Genomic DNA, 21112 nt, shown 5'->3' with positions numbered 1-21112 from the left:
TATACCTTGTCTGATGCATATGTGGCACTTTTACTACTAGAAGGTAAAGCTCTTTGCAAAAAGTGTCTAGATCCCCCATGGTTTCAAGAACAATGTCTCACCCAGTGAAGATGCTCCGGAAATACTGTTCATGAATGAATTCATGTAACTCCCATCTCTGTAGATTAGAGCATGAAATCCAGCAGTTGAAGCAGAAGATCTGTGAGGTTGATGGTGTTCAAAAGGGGCATCGTGGGACCATGGAGGGGAAGCTTCCTTCTTCCAGCTTGCCATCCAGTGCTGAAAAATCTCACCTGGTCCCTCTAATGGATGCCAGGTACTGGACATTAAACTGATGCCAAACTTATATTTGCCATGTGGTTTAATGACTCACTGTACCTTGTATTGTCCAGTGTGCATGTGAAGGGATCTATCAGAGGTGACTAGTGATAGGTGTCTCTGAGATATGTATACTTTGTCTCCATAAATTTATTGCCTGGGGGGAGAGGTATCATTTGAAGGGAACCAAAGATCTGAGGACTGGCCACCCAAATCCAAGGCATTTTAGAGTAGTGTTGTGTGAGAAGGTAGAATTGGAAGGTCCAGGGAAACCACGTCATCTAGAAAGGAGTGAACCAAGGCCAGGCTGAGAAGAGCAAAGAAGTAGAGTTAATTGAACCATACCAAGAAGAAGGATCTCGTGCTGACAGTTAATTTATGAAGTCATTAATTACAAATAGATGAAGTCTGTTACAAAAACTGTACCAGTATATTTGGAATGGTCATGAATAGCATATATACCTGATGTTACTATAGTAAAATGGTTTTCAACTTGAGTGGTATTGTAAATTGCTCTGTGACTTAGAGCTTTCAGATAAGTTGACTTAATCATTCTTTGCCTATAAGAAAGTGGATTATTTTCATCAACTCCAGCTGTGTCTTGGGGAGATTTCAAATTGGGCGGTCATGAGCCCTGGGCAGTAGGTGACATGTATTTGGATATCAAAATGTATTAAGAATGGTATGAGCCTCTGTGGCCCCTTAAAAGGTCTGCATCTTCAGTGGGGCTAGTTTAAACTCTAAGTAAAAGGTCCAGAGAAGTAATTCATTTGTAAGTGCCCTTGGCTCTGGGTCAGCTGCACACAATTTTTCTTTCAGTATTGAAAGGTAACTACTGCATTTTATTATCCATTCTTCTGTGCTCTTTTACTTAAAATATTAATCTCTTTGCCTAACATTTCAGGAAATCATCAAGGCATGGTTCATAGTACCGAGATGTTTCTAGGAGTGCACATGTGCTTAGAAAGATGAAACCAGATTATTTTTTAGTGTGCTAAGAAATAAACATGCAAAACAGTTAATTTTAAATAATCCATCTAATCGGTGTCTGTATGGGGGAGGGAGAGTCTGGAGCTAAGCAAGCCTTCCATGTGGGCAGTCTGAGCCACTAGAAAGATTTTAGCTGGAACTAAAATTCTTCGCTCTTCCTGGTTTCTCTGGGTGGATGGTTGTACTTCATACACGTTCACCTCCATTCTCTAGGGTACCATATATTTAGTTGACAACTGCCTCAATCATCAACTGTTTCTTGCTTCCACTGTCTTGGCCACATGCCAGGCAGTTTGAAAGGTAGAGGGGCCTTTAAAATGTGGTTTCTCACAGCCAGGTGCCTATGGAGAGACACGATGGAGCAGAAACAATTCAAGCCATTGTTCCCTTGGAATAGTGAAGATTCATAGAGATTGTGCCCACTCTCCCCCTCCCCTTTAATCCTCTTAAATGACTTTATGATATGAGAAATAACACTCACAATTTTCCATGTGAAGAAACTGAGGCTTGGTGAATGAAGTGTGGGTTTTCAGAGTCTGGTCTGAGGCCGTGGAGCCTTCTGAAGCCAGCATCTGCGATTCTCCTGTTGCAGGGGTTCCACCAAGGAGAGCCAGGAGAGATGTGGATGGGATCATGTCGTCTCCCTTGTATTCTCAAGATTCTGTTATTAGTCCACTTCTCTCTTGTTTGGAGAAAACCCAGATCATGAACACATGGCACTGCATTTCTTAGAAAGTAGAAAAATGGTCAAGGTCCCGAGTTGTTATGTTTGATGTTTAGAATGAGAGAGCACCTCTTTTTGAAGGGCGTAGTAAACTGAGGGTCTCAGATGCCCTCTGTGGTTAGAAATCTTTAAGTGCCACCTCCCCCATCTCTGTTGTTTGCAGGATCAGTGCTTACATTGAAGAAGAAGTCCAACGACGACTTCAGGACTTGCATCGCGTGATTGGCGAGGATAGCAGTGCATCTGCAGATGTGGCGAGGGTGAGCTGAGGGAGCCAAGCCATCAGTCATTTGTTTTATTTTTTTAAGTTTTTTTTTTTTTTAATGTTTATTTGTATTTGAGAGACAGAGACAGAGCGTGAGTTGGGGAGGGACAGAGAGAGAGGGAGACAGAGAATCTGAAGCAGGCTCTAGGCTCTGAGGTATCAGCACAGAGCCCGACGCTGGGCTCGAACTCATGAGATCATGACCCAAGCCAAAGTCGGATGCTTAACTGACTGAGCCACCCATGCACCCCATCATTAGTTTTCAAGGTGACCTCTCCATAAGTTGGTGGAGGTAGTGGTGATGGGCCCCCTTATTATTGTTTCTCAGTGAGAAAACTGAGATGCAGAATGTTCTCTAAAAATTAAATATAGCTTGGGTGGAGCTTAACATGTTATAAATAGTATTGGTTCAAGAGAAACTTTGTTTATTTAAGAATTTTGTACTTCTGGGGGAATTCTTAACTGAATATAGAGTCTACTAAAATGCTTTATTTACTTTGACTTATAAAGATTCTACATGTAACATTTTTCCGTTTTCTCCAAAAAATACAACCAATTTCCTTAAGTATTTAATTTTGCTTGATAAATTATCCTGAGTAGATATATAATTTTGCTTTTGAGAAGATACGTATTTGCGATGTTGATTTTTATCAAAATAGAAACATTTCATTCCTATTCCTCAAGTTAATAAGGGTCCTAAGGAAGTTTTATTTCATTTATTTAATTTATTGAATTTTATTTAATATGTTCATATTATTCTTAGAATTTTAAGATTAGGAATAGATGCTTCAGTTCCCTTACAGGCAGATAGAGCGATAGAGTCATACTTACCTTGGGAATATAAATTCTATAGAAGGGATGTCATTGTTGAGCAAGTATGTTTCTTTAGAATTTTGTTCCCATAAATATTTCTAATCAAATCAGTTTCTTTTCCCTCTATGAACAAGCTATAATTTAATATAGAGGGCTTTTTATTTTCTTATCAGGATAATGAGAAACTCCACAATGGCACCATTCAACGTAAGCTAAAATATGAGGTAGGTAATGATTTTTCAGATTGATAAGGTCGCCTTAAATTATGGCATGCTCGTGTGATTAAATTTTCTTAATGTTTGGTTGTGTAATTAGAATTTTGAAGTCCCAGTGAGATTAATGGCTAATAGGGAAGGCAAGCTATTATATGGACTTAAAATTAAACGGAATCCTGCAGGTTGAAAACTGCTTGGACTTTATTTGAATGGCATGTAACTGTGGTGGAGGCTCCTTGCCCAGTTTTTCATTTGTAACAGTATCCTTTCTCCTGGTCTGCATTTAAAAGGCAAATTATATAATCAGAATCAGATATGGGGTTTGGAAATGAAACTGAACACTTCTCAATGTTTTAAAAACCCTGCTCATTTTATGGACTGTGAGTTGGCAGTAGTACAAAGGACATACTCTCGGTTGATTAGCTTATTTCTCTGGTGGATTGTCAAACCAAGGTTTATTTGGGCATACGATTTGTAAGGTTTTACTTGTAGTATTTTCTTCCACTGAGGGACCTGTCCTTCCCATACATTCCTAAATTAAAAAACAAAACAAAACAAAAACAAACAAAACAAAACTAGGTGGTAGAAGTCTTACAGATGGCGCCCATATATTACAGAACAGAGAACAAGAGGTGAAGGGCTGGGTGCCCCACAGGAGGCTTAGCTGACTTTGGCCACTGCCACGCCTCCACCCCGGTGGTCCAGTAATGACATTGTCTTCCTCTAGACATCCTTCTCTCTAGCAGATAACCTTGTGAAGTGTAGGACGTTGCCTGTTATTTCTTTGTGTCCACTGTGCCTGGCCTGTAGCGGGGAAGCCTTTCACAGTGCTGGTTCGTAGCTCTGGTCACAGCAGTCTAACCAGGGCAGGTATAATTAAAGATTCCCATGAAGTGAACCAAGAGGCAAGAGAAATATGACTGAGGTTGAAATACTTGTCAATTTCCTTTTGGCCCTGTCATCTGATTTTCATTAAGTGTGCCCTGATTGCTTTTACATTTTGGACATACAGTCATGGACTTATTTTCACAACTAAATCTGACCTTTCGCAAATTGAGTCAAAGATCTTAGGATTTATTTTGGAGCAATTGAAATATTAGACCAAGAAGTGGATACTGTGGATCAATCCCGCACAACATATTTCTTTCAAACACTTGGCAATTTGTAAGATAAATAATATGGAAATTGATGTCCTGTGTGTGAATCAGATCATCCATTCTTAAATCATGTATCAATCAATATGAATAGCTTAGGCTTTCGATTTAACCTCTGCATTAATCTACACAATGAAACCAATGACTGCAGGAATCTTCATGTGCAAAAAGATTTGCAAAAGGTGCTGCCAACCCCCATTTCACCTGTTTTTGACATCTTGAACAGAAAAGGTATCTTGCCCCGCTGCTGCCCAGAGATGTCACTGGCCCTTCCGGCAGAGAAGAGGGGAGGGAGGTGGATCGGAACAACCATCCGGGTCCTCCCACGACACAGAGCATCTCGGCGTCTCCTGCTCCCTCCTCAGCATCGTGCGAGAGAGCCCACCAGCGAAGACATCGGTCCTCCGTACACAAGGTGTGGCAGAACAGTGATCGTGGATACGGTCATCCTGAGTGTGCAGGCTGTTTCCAACCAAAACGTTTCAGTCTACCTGAAATCACATTTCTTAACGAAAGTAACACCAGTGACACAAAACATCAGCATCGGTCCGAACATCTCAGTGATCTGATGACTCGTAAAGATAAACACAACTTGGGAATCGAGTCCAGCTGGACTTTGCTGCAAGATTTGTCCCAAGAAGTGCCTCTACATAATGGAAGCAAGCAGACCAGGCAAAGCAAGTTACTCTGCTTGGTCCTCTCTGAAACGGTTTCTGGTGAGGAGGGTGCCTCCCACAGCGTTCCTCAGCATGCACCCGCCGGGAAGTTTTGTGGTGAGCAGCAAGTCGAGAGAGAGTTAGATGCTAAAAAAGCTAACTCTCCACAGTCCCTGATAAATATCAGGACAGAAGGAAACAGCGGGTTGGGCTGTTTTTACCACAGGCTGGCAGACCTTTATAAAGATACCAGCAGTCACCTGCTACAGGCTGGCACAGAGGTGATCCGCCAAGCCGGGCATATAGGGAACCTGTGTGACCCCAGGGGGCTCACCTCCCATGTGATGACATTTATCAGAAGACTACCATTTCTGAAACACTTTCCCCTGGACACGCCCCTGAAGTCACAGCAGGCGTCATCAGAGCCTTATTCTTTCCCCAGAGAAGCTCAGGCTGGCAGCAGCGATCCTGAAGAGGCAGGAGCCGCCAGGCCAGCAGAGGGCACCATGCCTTTCAGAGCACCAGGCCTCACTGCTGCCTCTGCTGCTGCAGGATCCCCAGACTCCTCCGCAAGCTCAGTGCTGCACCTAGAATCTGAAGATTCTAGAAGGAGACCCGCATTTAAGCAGACTCTTTTGCGATTCCCAGCCCAGATGCTGAAACTTCAGGAGCAGCCTCTAAAAGACTTTCTTGAGCACGTGGCTTGTTCCATACCAGAACTCTCAGGCGACATAAAGGAAGTCAAAGGTGTTTACTGGCTTGCTGTTGCTAACTGCACAGAACCTGACCCTCAGCCAGCATGTTTGCTTCTGCTTCATTCCATGCTATATGCTTTGGTTCTGTCAGATAACCCTTCAGCCTCAATGTGCATTTTTCATGCTCTGCCTCTCTCTGGACTAGAGGAAATCCAAGTCGGCTTTGGTGGGCAGAGCATTAGACTCTTGGGCTCTGCAGAGAGTCTCCTACTCACCGTATTTAGTTACAGCAAAACCCTCTGTCAACAGATTTGCGGTGACCTCCTGTGTGTCCTGATGCCCGAGTTTGATGCTGCTGTCCGCACTAATCACCCTTTGTTCCAACAAGATCTGGTTCAGCTTTCTCTTGACTGGAAAGCAGAAATCCCTGATTTAGTTTTGGCAGACGGTGTTCGGTTATCATCCAGATTCCAGGATACCTTGGTTGACATGATTTACTTTCTTCATGGAAATATGGAAGTCAACATCCCCTCTCTGGCAGAGGTACAGTTACTGCTCTACACGACAGTCAGAGTCGAGGGTGACCCCGGCCAAGACAACCTCCAGTCGTTAGTCCTTCTGAACACCCACATTGCCCTTTTGAGGGAAGATCGAGTTTTCTATCCCCACACTCAGTCTCTAAACACACCTTCTCCACGAGCACATTTTGATGTGACCAGATGTCGTGCTTTAAGCGAATTCAGGTATGTCGTTGTTCCAGAGAAGGAAACCTTGTCAACCGTCCAACTTGTCTTCCCAGAAAAACTCAGACTCCCATCAGATTCAAGAAATAGCCCAGCTGAGCACTTTGAAGGAGCCCAGAACGTCCATTTGTTCCCTGGCATGCCGTGCCCTGAGGGCAGTCAGAACGTGGCACCCGAGGTCTGGAAACTGACCCTCAGCTCTCAGGATGAGGCTCTGTGGCTCATCGCACACTTGACAAGGCTCTCAGGAGGAAACTTATAAAAATACTTGGCATATTTTTTGAGATTTTTAATAAAATGAACATTATGAGAATAGTCAAAGACCCGGAAAGGCTCTGTGTAGCTAACTGATTTGACACTAGAAAAATACAGACCTCTAAAATTGAAAATGTAAATATGTTAAGTATGTACAATTAAAAAAAAAGGCGGGGGTAGCAGAGCACTGATAAAATATCTTTATCACCACCCTGCTTCCTTTTCTTGAACCTCAGCCTTGTAAATTTGGGTCTGCCTCATTATTTGTTAGGTGATTAAAGCATTTCTGATTGTTTTTGGCTTCATGTCGACTTCTAGTAGGGTGGCTTGGAATCTGTCTGTGTCTGCTGGATTCCGGCAGGCTAATTTGTGCTGCTTGAAAAAGTGCCCGGTTGGCAGTGACCTTCACTGACATCCTCCGTTTTAGCCATGATTAGGACAGCTCTGTAGCAGAGCACATTAGTAATGCATCAAGCTTCCTGGAAGGACCCAGGGATTTAAAATACCCTCCTCTCACTATAATACATGGAATGGAGACAGCACCACATGCCCTGCGGTGTCTTCTTCCTCAGTTAATTGCCTTTTCCTTCCTCCTTTCAGACTTTTTGACTATTGCTTTCCAACCTATGTGCTTTCAACTCCTTACTTGTTGGTTTAGTTTTGACTACCCTTCCCCCTATGCCACATGCCCCCCCACATGCCAGGACTTTCTCCGAGCTTTTATATTTCTGTCCTGGAAAGACTCTTCATCTTCAAGTCTGACTTTTTCTAACGGCTTCTGTAAGCAATCTTATCAGCTGCAGGGTCACCTCAGAAGGCATTCGGCTCTTTCCTCTGGCCGCCCTCCCTCTCCGCCTCCCACCTAACACATCATCACTCACAGCCGCTGACCAGCATGTTCTGCTGGCCCGAGCTGGTCCGCTGGCCTCCCTTCTGAGATGAGTCATGCCCATGGCAGCCTCAGGTATGTCTCTCTTCACAAAGTATAATCCGGTACTCAGCTGCCCTCCTCCTCTGTGAGAGGCTTGAAACTGGGCTCTTCAGAAGCTCTCTCTCCTCTGAGTGACCCTTTCTTTTTTATCCATCTCTGTTCAACATTCCTATGAGGAATTGCGTTACGTGTCTTATATTTATTAGCTATTTCATCGGGTCCTAGGTTTCACAGCCAGTGTTCTCCTGTTTCTTGGATGTGTATGTTCTACTAAATTCCAGAGTCTTAGAAGGAAGGAGGTGGATTCTTCACTGCTCCATCCTCTCTCTTCCACTTCTAGCCGGGATCATGATGAGCTCATGGTAGCTACTCATTGAATGTTGCAGGCAGTTGAGCAAATCAGCGATTCCACGAAGCCATTTATATTAGCCTTGGCACGGAGGGGTCATTCTTCTGTTCTAGCCAGACCTTTGGATGATGTACAATATAAGTGCCGTAGCCCTCTCTTCATTTCTACTCCTGATCACTGATAGGGGCAGTGTCAAAGCTTAACCCAGAAACTCACCGGCTCCCTTTGGCCACAAAGTACAGACTTTCCTTCTTTCCCCCTCAGAACTAACAAGCTACTTAATGTGTTCTGTGCTTCATCATTGATTTTCCTCTCCCCAGGTGTGGGGTAGTTAACAGGAAAGGGCAGGAAACTGGCGAGTGTGTTAGGATCTACACACCGGTGGCTGCTGTCTTATCTGCAATAACCATGTAGAGGCTTTTTGACTTTTTGAGACAATAGGGTTCAGATGTTTTTAGGTGGAGCTTGTTTTTGTCACTTCCACCCTTCCCCCCATGCACACATACACACCCTGTTGCCTTATACATGAAGGGTTTTGAGTATCTGATGAGGATATCATTAAAATTAGTTAGCTTGTCATGTTTTTGGCCGGAAGATCTACTGTGGAAGGAATTTCTTAAATGAACCATGGTAGCCTTCTAATATCTTATCAATAATTTTCACATAACTTCCCCCTTTTTTTGCTTTTTTCAGAAAATACTTTCTTAAAAATTGCCCCATTGATTAGTTTCTTAAGTATCCTTAATAAGAAGAACAGAACTAATGATCATGAAGAACAGAGGGAATGAACTTTGAGATGTTAGCAGAGGGACAGTAGAGTTGGGAGGGAAACAGTACATAAGCAGCATGAGAACTTTAACAAAGAATGAAAAATATTAGACAGACTTGCTTGTCTTCATAGATTTAAAAAAACATAATTCTATGTTATAAATTATGGTCTTTAATATTGTTCGTAGATGGAGCATGCAGCAAATACAAGCATTGCATAAATGTCCTATTATTCATTATAACATCTTCCGTCTGCTTTATGACCCAGGTAGGCCACAATGAGGATTACATTCAGGTCTCACCACATAATAGAAGAGGCCTCCGGCAATTCAAATTTTACATGTCTCTTCTCTCACCTAAGCATACTTTTTATCTTGAGATCAAGTATGTTCCCTGATATGAGAATTTGATTTACTATCCATGAAGTAAGTAGTAAGGTTGTCATACCTGAGGTTGTCCCTGTAGAGGCCAGGGGAGTAGTGTTTGTGCCATTATCCACTGTGGCTTTAATCCTGCAGGCCTCCCTCTGTCTCCACTGGCTCATTCTTTAGGAGTTCTGGACCTGTGATGCTACTATAGGGAGCAAGTGTGAGCATCTCCATACTCAGCCTAACGGGGGATCGTCTCAGTTGTAATGAGTTCTTGCATCAAGGAAAAAAAAAAAAAAAGGTTCATACATACTTTGTTCTGTGGCATTTTCATTGTTGTAGCATAGGCCTAAACATTTACATTGTGGAACTTGTTAATGCATTCTACACAATACCTCTTTGAGTACTTCGAAATACTGATTTCATCTGAATTTGATTAAAATCCATTTTGTTCACAGCTGCCTGTTTTACAGAATTGTGGTTGGCAGGGTGAATTTATTCAGCCTTTGTTGAAGAACATTTCAAAACAGTTTGTCTTCCCTTTCTCATTACTTAAAAAATGTAAGTGCATCCCTTGGAGAGAATACTTATGCTTCCCAAGTAATAATTACGGTAATTTTTATTTACATTCTTTTTCCTACATGATTTCAAGTTTTGAATGATAGATTAGAGCACTTTTATTAATGCTTCTTTGAAGGTCAAGCAGTCTTACTGGCTAGGCCAGTGTCTAGTGAGGTTATTTTGTTAATTGTCTTAATTTGCATGTTAGACAATTCTGATTCATTATTTAAGATATCTTTTGTGATAGGTATTATATCAGTCAGCTCATGCTGGGTAACAAACAACCCATAAAAAAATAAAAAGCTTTTATTTCTTACTGATGGTTGTAAGTAGGTTGAGGTGGCTCTACTTGTAGGCTATGGATCATCTGAAGTTTAGATAGTGTTGGTCTACTCCTGATGTCTCATTTTGAGGTCTGTGCTGAAGGGTCAGTGGCCATAATAATGATGACAGAAGCACAGAAGATGCTGATGCATCATGTCTGCCAGTGTCCCACTGGCCAACACAAGTCATGCAACCAAGTCCAAAGTCTAGGGGCAAGGAACACTCGATCCACCAAGAAGCCATGGCAAGACTGGATATATGCTGCTGCAGGGAAAAGAAAAATTGGGACCAATAGTTCAGTCTGCATGGATATATTATGTCAAGGTCCTAAGGCTCTATTTAAAATAAAATTCAGGTAAAGCTTGTAGGACTTCTCCCTAATGGAAGTATTCAGGTACTGGGAAGAACATATGTCATAGGACCATTGAAGTTACTTAGTTCAACTGGCTTTCCAATTTAGTCCTTTCTTGACACCTCCAGGACTGCTCACTCTCTACCTCACAGCAGTTTATTCAGTGGAACTGTTCTCATTGTTAGGCCATTCTTTCCATCATCATCTTTATTGTAATCTACATCTGTAGGGCCCATCCATCATTCGCATTCTTGGGTAACAGAATAGAACAAATCTGTTCCACAGTCTGTGTTATAATCTGACTGACCCTTCAGAGAAGACCATTATCTCTCTCACCTTCTCTGATTTTCCTTTTTTACCTCCAACATCCTTCAGTTCCTTTGTTGTTTCTTATCCAACATTGTTTCCAAACCACCACCATCCAATCTCTTGCTAGGGTTGCACCGTTGTAATTTTTTAAGACCTCCTTTATAAGGAATGGAACTGAATGATTCAGTTAGTAAGAAGGAAAGAGAGTCTGTTGTAAATCAGTCCTCCTGCCATTTAACACCTGGTTAAAATCTTTGGTGCTAAAGATGGCAGTGGATTCCAGTGATAACAATCCAAATCCCCCTTACATTGTGGTTGACAGTGTACCAACTTCTTTCCCATGTATGGCTCCTTTTGAGTCCCACAGTGATCCTCCTGGGATGGAGGAATTATCATCAATCTGCACTTCATATTTGGGAATTTAACTCAGAAAGGATCACTTGACTGAGAATTGGAATCAAACCCAGACCTTCTTTGTCCAGAACATCTATTCTTTCCGCAATGCCAAAGTCAGTTCCTGGTCACATTGTCTGGGTAAATTTTTTTATTGATTTATTTTTCTCATGGGGATGACTATACTAGGGATAAATATTTGGAAGAACTATGAAGTTGATTCTTTTCTGACTTGTAAATTCTTTTATTGGAATTTCTAGACATTGAAGATTATTTCTCTTTTTATGAGTTATTTTTTCCCCCAAAAATTCCTGTGCAGATTTCTTTGCAATTCCCTTGTTCCATCGTATGAACCTTATGTCTCCTTTTTGCTCTCTGCATTTTTATCTCCTATAGAAGAGAAGCGTAGGTAAAGTCATAATGTGAATATGGTATAGATAACCTTGTATGCTCAATGTCGCTGCTTTACCTGAAGTTCAAACAATATGCTCTACAGATACCTGAAAGAATCTTCCCCTCCCTCCCAACTTTAATTTCTCTTGGGCCTTAGAACCGAGCACAGATTGAACCAAAACTAGGGCTCAGCAAGAATTAGTGAGTGAAGATGCGCGATCCTTTTGTGGCTAATCATGGACACTGTAGAATTGGAAAGGAGAAAAGTTGATTTTCCCTCCTGAACATCCCAAATTGCCAATGTTTGTGTTTGGTATAAGAACCACTTAGCAATTGTTGCCCTGTTCTCACTTATACTGGATCCATTCTTTAGTCTTTTTAAAATTTCATCCATTTAATGATGAGTTATCCCGAGAAAATGACCATTAAAGGGGCTAGTCTTTGATGCTCTAGAGAAAGATGGTAACGTTCTTAATGATTTCAAGTTAAAACATTCATCAGATACCCAGTGTTTCCAAATCTGGAAATAACGTTGATCAACTCAGATCTCTATGGATGAAATCATCTATTCTGGTAAGAATCCTGGATCAGGAAATGTTAGCCATCCTTTTGGATTTACCCTAAATCCACTAAGAGTAAATAAGATATTCCACAAATATTTATGTCCAACGGCTTGTCATTTTCTGGGTAGTTTATCCCTAAAGATATATATCAAAATTGAAGAAATACTCCTTTATTTGAAAACCTTTATTTCTGTTTCCTCATGCAAGTTTTTTTAACTCACTTTAAGATAAGGTTAGCACTGTTTCTTCATGCCCTGGTGGTGTTAAGTCCTCACCTTGACCAACATGGTCAGGAGATACCTGTGGCATGTGTGGCTACATCTCTTAGCAAACTCCAGTTCAGCTCTATGTACTTAGCCTTCAGAGATGATGTGGTATTAGCTCAAGATCCCTTCATGACAGGGGTGCCTGGGTGGCTCAGTCGGTTGAGCATCTGACTTCGGCTCAGGTCATGATCTCGTGGTCTGTGAGTTCGAGCCCCGTGTCGGGCTCTGTGCTGACAGCTCAGAGCCTGGAGCCTGCTTCGGATTCTGTGTCTCCCACTCTCTCTGCCCCTCCTCCACTTATGCTCTGTTTCTCTCATTCTCAAAAATGAATAAATGTTAAAAAAAAAAAGTTTTGAAAAATAAAAAAGATCCCTTCATGACAGAGGCAGGCTTCACCTTCCAGAGATGAATATAAACATGTCTTGGCTCTTTATTCATAATTTGGACTTGCTCACACAAGGTACCTTTATTCTCTGCTTCTGATAACATGGGTAATACTTGAAAATATAACTGATCCCCTAGCCCTCCCTCTGTCCCAGACTCTGTTTTCAAACCTCCTGGGCATAGGAAGTCCTTGATATAAAATAGCTCTAATTAGAATTATCAATGTGGCATGTGTGGTGGAAAAAAGGAGGGAATAGAAATATGTGCTATGCTGGGAACAGAGAAGGGAGAATTGGTAGTTTTGTTGAAGCTGATAAAAACCCAGGTTGCCTATATTTTAGAAAACCTTGGATATTTAGCTCTAGGAGATCAGACAGCAGTCCTTAGGTCTGACCTTGTCCTAGTCAGAGCATACACTGAATTCAACCATCTGGTACATAATTAGAGTATTTAGGGGAAATGTTGATGACTCCCTGTAGAATTGGTCTATTCTGTGCCCTCTGCAGTGTCGACATTGATCTGAGTGGATGTTAATGCCACTTCCTATTAATTTCCTTAACTTGTCCCTTTTGAAGGAGACAGCCTTAGTGGGAAGAGAAGATTCTAATCTGAATATTCAAAATATAGTCTGTGATCTGCCTGCTTCTTTTGGCTGAGGACCCGACTATAGTGTTTCCCCAACAACAGAAAAATAGCATATTTGTTGACACAAGACATTATTTCATTAAAAGCTACCAGAAGAGTATTTCTTTGCATTTTATTTTAAAAGATGTTTCTTATGTATAGGAGTATAATCCAAGTTACTAATTATGTACTTTTCCTTGACCTTTCATTTCTAAACAGTACCCACTCCACAAGGCATTTAAAGTTCCTTGAAATGTCCTGCGTATTTATCCAGATCTGCTGTAAGATGTGTATCCAGCCTTTCATGTTTCTTTACCTCCTCCTGTGATGTATGACCAATTTCCCTTCCATGTCTAAGCATCTTCTTTGCCACATGTAGAAAAACCATGACTGATTCCAAAATAAATAGCTCCATAGAAATTTAAAAGCTCCCTTAAATAATAGGATATAACATGATACAGCACACATTTACTTGTCTAGGATAAAACTCAACATATTCAAAACATAGCTACTTTCAAATAAAAAATAAATTTCTGAAACATGTGTGTTAGTTTTCCTTCCTCTCTAACATAAACATAGTTTAGGGGAATGTCAGGAACCTTTCACACTGTATTCTGAGAATTCTACATTTCTCATGAAATTGACTTCAAAAAATAGTTTCTAAAAATCACATTGCAGCAGTGATTTGATAGAAACACATACTTTTTAAATTTGTCTCTCTGTTCATCTATCTGTAGATAAAGACTCAAACATCTTCAGATCCTTAGCAGTTATTTTTCAGTTACCCATTTCCGTAGTTGTACATTTCTCTACACTTGTTAATATGGAGTTACTCTGAAATCTGAGATTGAAGTAAACTGTGACTCTGGGCGATAGCGAGGACTCTGGCAATATTTCTAGCCCCTAGCATGCTAAATAATGAAGAGAGAAATATCAGTCTTCTCAGCACCAGATGCGGCTGAACTTTGCTGTCTGATCCTGCGGTTGGGGCAGTGGCTCAGAACTGTGTTCTGTGGTATACGTGCAGGTGCTGATATATAAGGGGCCGTCCGAAATTTAGATGAGCTACATAAACATTACAGGATCCAGTTCCTCCCAGATAAATGGTCTCTACTTCTTTCATATACCCAGTTAAATTATCAAAGGCAAGAGTTTTTGTCTTTAAAGGGTGTATAATCCCAAGCTCCAAGCAACTTTCATTAGGGATTATTTCACAATTATAAAATTGTTAGAAACAGAGAACTTTCCAGTCCTAAAATGGCTATGTAGTAACCAGACCATCAATTTCAGTCTTATCCCACTTTGAATGTTGACTTATAAAAGGAGAAAGCTAAGTTGGCTAACTTTAGAATGTAATCCATCTGGAGTGGAGAAACCAAATCTTTGTTCAAAATTTGATGCAGTTGAGAAAAAACTAAAGGTCTTAGAAATTACAGAGACTTTGTAGAAGTTATTTTGTATTCTCAGGACCTATTCTCAGGACCTCGTGAATGGTACCTTGTGGGTGCTCAGTAAAAGATACCAATGTTTGATGTATATCCTAAGGGGGCCTCTAAGAAAAGGCATTTAGAAAGTTGAAGCCTCCATTGTTCGGTTAATAATATACACAGGTGATTTGGGCTGCAGCTCTTCCTCAGTAAAAGTCATGACATTTTATTTATTTATTTATTTTATTTTTTTATTATTTTTTTAAATTTTTTAACGTTTATTAATTATTGAGAGGCAGAGAGAGTGAGCGAGCAGGGGAGGGGCAGAGAGAGAAGGAGACACAGAATCTGAAGCAGGCTCCAGGCTCCGAGCTGTCAGCACAGAGCCTGACACGGTGCTCGAACTCACGAACCATGAGATCATGACCTGAGTCGAAGTCGGACACTTAACCGACTGAGCCACCCAGGTGCCCCAAAAGTCATGACATTTTAGATAGCCATGTGTATATTCTTGTTTTTCTCACTCAGTGCCCCCATCAAAGTGTTTTGTTTTTTTAAGTTTTTATTTTAATTCTAGTTAACATCCAGCATTACATTCACTTCAGGTATAGAATATAGGAATTCAACAAGTTCCATATAACACCCGGTGCTCATCACGACAAGTGCACTCCTTAATCCCCATCATCTATTTAGCCTACCCTCCACCCGTCTCCCCTTTTGTAACCATCAGTTTGTCCTCTGTAGTTGAGAATCTGTTTGTTGCTTTGTCTCTCTCTTACTTTTTCCCTTTGCTTGTTTATTTTGTTTCTTAAATTCCACATGAGTAAAATCATATGGTATTTGTCTTTCTTTGATTTACTTTGCTTGGCATAATACATTCTACCTCCATCTATGTCATTGCAAGTGGCAAGATTTCATTCTTTTTTTGTGGCCGAATAGTATTCCATTGTGTGTGTGTGTGTGTGTGTGTGTGTGTGTGTGTGTATACCACATCTTCTTTACCCATTCATCTATTGTTGGACACTTGGGCTGCTTCCATATTGTAAATTGTAAATAATGCCGCTATAAACCCCTGTCACAATTTTAAAATCCTCCTAGAATTTACTTGTCAGTCTGCTTCTGACCAGAAGTCCTGCAGGGTGGGACACTGTCATGTTCACAGTTGGGTTTTTGCTCTATAGATGGGATTTGCTAAATACCATGCCCACTTCCATAGACATGAGACTGAGGTGCAGAAAGGGTGGGTGGGTGACTGTTACACTGAGACCAAGACCTAATGCTAGGATTTGATTCTGGGTCTTCTCTTTCCCCTCTCTGAATCTTTGAGGTGAACCCCACGTGCAATCCCAAGTGATTGCTTCAGGGATACCCCTAATGGTAGAGTTTCAATACCAAGTGTATTACACTTGATGTTGTTATCCACACCTTTTTAAACCCCCCTAATACACATAATAATACTGTTCCTAGTGCATTTAATTACTTTTCTTCCTTCTTCCTTTTCCTAATTCTAGCCTCTTAGCATAGAGAGAGCTCCTCATCAAATGAACTGTGGTATTGGCCTTTGGGTCTAACTGGTAGGGAGGACCAGGTTCCTCCTAAGGTAGAGCATGTGGGTCTTCGTTTCCCAACTAGTATTATCAGTTGCCAGAACCCCCACAGCTGCCAACTGCCAACTTTGTGAGTTTGAGCCCCATATCAGGCTCTGTGCTGACAGCTCAGAGCCTGGAGCCTGCTTTGGATTCTGTGTGTGTGCCGTGTGTGTGTCTCTCTCTGCCCCTCACCTGCTCACACACTCTCTCTCAAAAGTAAATAAACATTAAAAAAATATATATATATATATATATATATGTAACGTATATGTATGTAACATATATATGTGTATGTAACATATATATATATATATGTAGTTAACATATATATATATATATATATATATATATATATATATATATGTAGTTATGAAGCATGGCATAGAAGGGGCATCTGGGTGAATCAGTCAGTTAAGTGTCTGACTCTTGGTTTCAGCTCAGGTCATGATCTCATAGTCCACGGATTCGAGCCCCACATTGGACTCTGCACTGACAGCAGAGCCTGCTTTGGATCCTCCCTCTTCCTCTCTTTCTGCCCCTCCCTTCCTTGAGCTCTCCCTCTCTTTCTCTCTCTCTCTCTCTCTCTCTCTCTCTCTCTCTCTCAAAATAAATAAATAAATATTTTTTTAAAGAGCATGGCATGGAAGATTTCAGGGCTTAGGCAGTAGAGTACGAACTTTATGGCTAACACATAGCCATAGGTCAAAGACATTTCTTAACAGTAGATGTGCTGTGCTTTTTGAAAATAAATAAAACCACTAAATTATTTCTCTTCCTTTTCACCCTTCAAAGAGATAAACATATTCCATGCTTCAGGAAATGTCTACCTTTCCAGTAATTTGGAAACATACTGTCAGTGAACTGAAAGGTCTTTGGCAATGTGCACATTGAGAAACTCTTTTCTTTCTTTTTCTTTCTTTCTTTCTTTTTTTTTTTTTTTTTTAAGAATTTCCACGGTGGCTTTTGACATCAGAGACAACTAAGTAGGTGTACCATTGCCATAAAATTAACAGTTCTTGTTTTGGGTGACCAGCCATACGGGGAAAAAATTAGAGCCTCTAAAAGGCTTTGGTAACTTCATACCATGCCAAAATGTTTACGGGGTCAGCTAGATGAAAGCAGTAATCTAAGACAAATTATACATCTGTCTGTCATCCAGAAATCTGAGCTTTCATTCCCACACAGCTAGGCTGGACCCTCCACATTACACCTGGCTAAGGATCCAGGACCACATATTACTCAGTGTTTCTTTTTAGTCAAATAAGTGAATTTTACTGCATAATCATGGCATTCCCATCTTCTTAAATTCTGCGTATGTTGGTTGAAATGTTCATTTGCTGACTTTATCTCAGGTGAAGTTATTCAAAAATTTCATGATGGCAGTATAAATGGTGATGGCGATGGGCCAGCAGGCATCATGGGGCACTGGGTTAGCCTGAGTTCAAATCCTAGCTCTGCCACCTGCCTTTGTCACATTATCTCAATTCGCAAACTTTGGGCCCTCACCTGGTAAGTAGGGTTCAGTAACAATTAATACCTCATAGGGAGATCGTGAGGATTAAATGAAATGATGCAGAAATGCATTAAATGAACTGTTTAGCACAGTCCTTAGTATATAGTAAGTATTCAATGAATGCTAACTATAATTACGGTAATTAATCTTTTATTACTGCTACTGGTTTAAAAACATATTTTCTTACGTTTTCTAAAGCCCCAGGTTAGTGCAAATGATAAGGATTGTTCAGAGATTTCTATCCATTTATACTCAAGAGAACTCATTTTGAAGATTTATTTTTTTCATAATGCTTCTTTCTCAAACCCCTCTGGCTTCCCACCATCCAGACCATAAATGTTTGTCAGAGCCAGGCTGATTATTAATCAAATAAAGCCTAAAGAAAATACTTGGTATTTATTTTAATTGTGGTTTAAAGAGCTTTCCCCACCATACTGGCTTATAAAAATGCCTAGAAGTTAAAAATGAAGTAAATTTGAATAAAGTCTTTAGCTTTTGGAGCTATATGTACAGCAATCTGATAGTCTGTGAAAAGAAAAGAAGTTTGTCAGATGATCAAGTCTTTTCAGAAAGAAATCTGGTTTACACTGATTTTTTAAAAAGTCGGGATATGTAATCTGTCTCTTTTTTCGCTTGTTCTTATAAATTGGAAGGAACTTCAAAGCCAAACAACATTTTGAAGTGCTTTTGCCCTAATTTCTTGGAATAGTATACCTCAAGAAATGGTCTTTTGTGATGAGAGAAACTTAGCATTTCTCTTTCAAAGGAAGCCATCATTTTTCTAAATAAACTCTACTAGTTTGATGCTCTCTTCTTTGCTTGAAACACATTTTCTCCCACCTGCCCAAACATGGTTTTTGCTGAAGAGTGATCTGGGTTTCTCTTTGTTCTCCCCATCTGATGTGCCTTTGATAGAGGATGGTTTCTCGCTCTTTGGGAGCAAATCCAGACGACCTGAAGGACCCAATTAAAATTAGTATTCCACGCTATGTGCTCTGCGGGCAAGGGAAGGACGAGCACTTCGAGTTTGAGGTCAAGGTAAGTGCCCCTTCTTTACTCTTCTGGAGGAATGGAGGCTTGAAGCTCCCAGGGCTTTCTCTGTCTATATACAGATATACATATGAAAGGAGATGAAGCTACATGTGAACGTGTTGTTTTAAAGCATATTGGTCATGCCCTCCTTTAAACTGATATGTGAAAGTCTAGACTGTAAAACATGGAGGGAAGTTATGCCATAGAAGTTGGTGGTGGCTGGGGAGTCAGGCAGACACGGGAGAAAGTTCTTGTCACCAGCCCTACAGGCAGGGTGACCAACCCTTCCAGGTTATCCAGGACTGTTTTGCTTTCAGCACTGAAAGTTCTACGCCCTGGGAAACCAGTTCATGCCAGGCAAACCAGTGCAGTCGGTCACCCTATCCCTGGTGACCTATCCCTGGGCTTAAGCTCAGTTTTCTTATCTATAAAAGTGGGAATAATAATGTTTATGTTACAAGGATATCAGTGCACATAAAGTTATAACAGTTGCTATAATTACTACTGCTGCTTTTAGTGTTGTTTCTATTAGTATTAATTTAGGAAGCTTTCCTAATCCATTTTAGTCATGATTTGATTTATACAACTTTTCAGGAAGAAATGTGCCTGCTTCCTTACATCACACTTTCCAAAATAATGACTTCATCTTATTCCTAATTTAGTTCCATTGACTCATAACAATTCATTAAATATTGCTGGATGCTCTCCTCTCTTCAAAGAATTAATGATTAATAATAACACTTCTTCGTTTTCAAGGCTAGGCAAGGGTATTGATGTAATAACATCCACTAGGGTCACCAGTATATGGCTGTGTGAGGGTGTTCTTGGAGGTGAACATCAGGCTGGGAATCTGGACGCTGAGGTCTTTAGGCTCTGATTCTGTTGCTGTTTGTTGAGTGATGCTAAGTCTTTTACCTTCTCTGAGCCTCAGTTTTCTCACTGGTGAAATGCGGAAATTGGATTACACCGGTGGTTTCCAAATTTCTTCTTAGCAAAGACGTTTGTTGAGAAAATATTTATGAGGAAGGACACTGTGGAAAGCAGATCAGCATGGAGCTGCTGTGGGGGGAGAGGGCGGAGGGAGCCTGAAGCCAGCAGTCCCCACCCCCACCCCCAACATGCCCCTTGGTGGGGAGTGGAGCCCCTGGGTCCTTAGGGATCTCTCCCTTTTAGGCATGCATATTCATTTTCAGTCTTCCAGGAGAAAGAGTGCAGATGAGTTTTATAATTAATCAAGTTCTCAGATTCTTATCTCTATATATTGTTTTCCTTTTTATTTTTTAAACCTAGGCTCTAATTTATATATTTGAGGTCCCTGCTGAGAGTACATGATGTCTGGGGGGGGGGTGGTATTTTGAACGTCACTGACCAGATTATGTGGTTTCTTATTAAAATGTTATGCCATGTCCAGGAGCCAGTACTTCTCACCGCCCCTGACTGTATGCCTAATGCCTGCTCAATTTCTGTTCTCAGTCGTTTGAAATTGTATGTGTGTGTGTGTGTGTATTTAGAGTTCCCTTTGTACATACATGTAATGTTATATACATTTATCAAAATACTCTCTGAAGGTATGTGTATTATTTCTATATTTAAAAAAAAATTTTTTTAATGTTTATTTTTGAGAGAGAGAGAGCATGCGCAAGTGGGGCAGGGGCGGAGAGAGAGGGAGACAAAATCCAAAGCAGGCTCCAGGCTCTGAGCTGTCAGCACAGAGCCCGACACGGGGCTTGACCTCACACACAGTGAGATCATGACCTGAGCCGAAGTCAGAGGGTTAACCGACTGAGCCACCCAGGCACCCCAGTCCATATTTTTAATTAGAGGGTAAAGACTGGCTTTCACCAGCTCAGAATTTGAATTCTCCTAAACAGAGAGCTCACAGCACTGGAGAACATGCAATGATTTTCATTGGTGCATAGATATATTTTATTTTAATAGATAAATGTGTTAATAAAATATAACCATTAAATTGATTTCATGCCTAAAAGATAAGATCATGGATAAAGAAGATACTTAGTTGATTTAGTATGATCTCACTTATATGTGGAACCTAAAAATAAAAACCAAGCTCATAGATACAGACAGATTGGTGGTTGCTGGGGTGGGTGAAATGGGTGCAGGTGGTCAAAAGGGACAAA

The 21112-nt window shown here is 40.8% G+C and overlaps 1 protein-coding gene across 6 annotated transcripts in view; it reads left to right on the top strand.

The window, feature by feature from the left end:
- The window catches only part of KIF16B (kinesin family member 16B), a 299460-nt gene that overhangs the window by 203676 nt on the left and 74672 nt on the right, over positions 1-21112 (top strand). For 5 of the 6 annotated variants that reach the window (XM_049650080.1, XM_049650081.1, XM_049650086.1 and 2 more), the window contains 4 exons: positions 164-316; positions 2196-2292; positions 3284-3334; positions 18858-18980. In XM_049650080.1, the coding sequence (XP_049506037.1) occupies positions 164-316; positions 2196-2292; positions 3284-3334; positions 18858-18980 (424 nt within the window). Of the gene's footprint in view, positions 1-163; positions 317-2195; positions 2293-3283; positions 3335-13632; positions 14981-18857; positions 18981-21112 lie in introns of those variants that run through there. The other variant, XM_049650085.1, reaches the window with a different exon arrangement.

The sequence above is a fragment of the Panthera uncia genome (assembly GCF_023721935.1).
Source record: "Panthera uncia isolate 11264 chromosome A3 unlocalized genomic scaffold, Puncia_PCG_1.0 HiC_scaffold_11, whole genome shotgun sequence".
Taxonomy (NCBI): domain Eukaryota; kingdom Metazoa; phylum Chordata; class Mammalia; order Carnivora; family Felidae; genus Panthera; species Panthera uncia.
The sequence above is the reverse complement of the archived record's forward strand: the minus strand, read 5'-3'. Positions and strand labels throughout refer to the sequence as shown.